We start from the raw sequence: 1157 nt of genomic DNA on the forward strand, positions 1-1157 counted from the left end.
CGTGGGGGAGGGGCCACCTTCCTCCTTCCCTCCTCCCGGGGGTGGGCAGGGCGGGGTGGGGCTCCCGGGGCGGGACAGCCCTTCGAGGGAGTACAGCGGGCAGGGAGTGGCCACACCGACTCTGTGTGGCGCTGAGCTAGCGAGGGAGTCTGGTGGGGCGCCAGCCTGGGCCGCCCGTGCGCCACGAGCCGGAGCTCAGCACCTGGGGCCGCAGGACCGAGCGCGGAGGGGCGGGCGCCGCCATGTCTCAGCACCGGCTCCGTGTGCCTGAGTCCGAGGGCCTGGGTCACAAGCGGACCAGCTCGGAGGACAACCTCTACCTGGCTGTGCTCAGGGCCTCAGAGGGCAAAAAAGGTAGTGGGCTCTCCCCACTGGGCAGGAAGGGCCCACTTCCTGCTGCAGGAAGCCTGGCACCGGGTGGGGGTGGGCCGCACTCCGAGGGTCTGACTGGAGGGGCAGAGCGTGTGCCCTGGCGCAGGTGCGGGGCTGCGGGTCTGGGGGGGGGGCAGGTAGCCACCGGTGCATGGAGAGAGCTGGCCCGAGCTGGCAAGGCTGGCAGTGGCCTCTGGATCTGGAGTACAGGGCCCTGGTGGGTGGGGGCTCTCTGTGCCCTGGGGAAGTCCACTGCCCTCTTGGGAGGGTCCAGCTTCCCCCTCGCCACACCCCTGACCAGTCCTCGATCCCAGCGGGGAGAAGTTTTTTCTGCTCCCGGCTCCAGAGGTGGTGTGTGGGGGTGGGGCCGGCCAGGACGTGCTCTGTGGGCTTTGGGTGTGGCTGCCAGCTCTGGACTCTCCCGTCTGCACAGGGAGACAATACGGGGATTGAGCGGGGCACCCTGTGTGCCCAGCACCCCCAGGCCCCCACTGTGGGGGCAGAGCTGGCCGGGGGCTGGGCGCCTGACTCTCTGCCGGTCCGCTGGGAGGGAGCTGGGCCTCAGCGTCTGATCCTGGGGCCCTCAGGTGCGTCTGCGTGGTGGTCCCCTCCTGGGGGCTCCCCTGGCTTCTCTCTGGCCACAGCTAACCCGGTCTTGTCTTTCCCAGATGAACGGGATCGTGTGCAGAAGAAAACCTTCACCAAGTGGGTCAACAAACACCTCATCAAGGTTGGTGGCGCGTGTGCGTGTGTGTGCGGTTGTGGGTGGAGGGGGTGGGGGTGGG

General features: G+C 69.1%; 1 protein-coding gene across 1 annotated transcript in view; it reads left to right on the forward strand.

The window, feature by feature from the left end:
• Positions 1 to 1157, forward strand: part of LOC144226670 (plectin-like) — a 34930-nt gene that overhangs the window by 10645 nt on the left and 23128 nt on the right. The window contains 1 exon segment of the mRNA XM_077758131.1: positions 1041 to 1102. Within this exon segment, the coding sequence (XP_077614257.1) occupies positions 1041 to 1102 (62 nt within the window).

This window comes from Crocuta crocuta, unplaced genomic scaffold, assembly GCF_008692635.1.
Source record: "Crocuta crocuta isolate KB4526 unplaced genomic scaffold, BGI_CrCroc_1.0 scaffold327, whole genome shotgun sequence".
In the NCBI taxonomy this organism is placed as follows: Eukaryota; Metazoa; Chordata; class Mammalia; order Carnivora; family Hyaenidae; genus Crocuta; species Crocuta crocuta.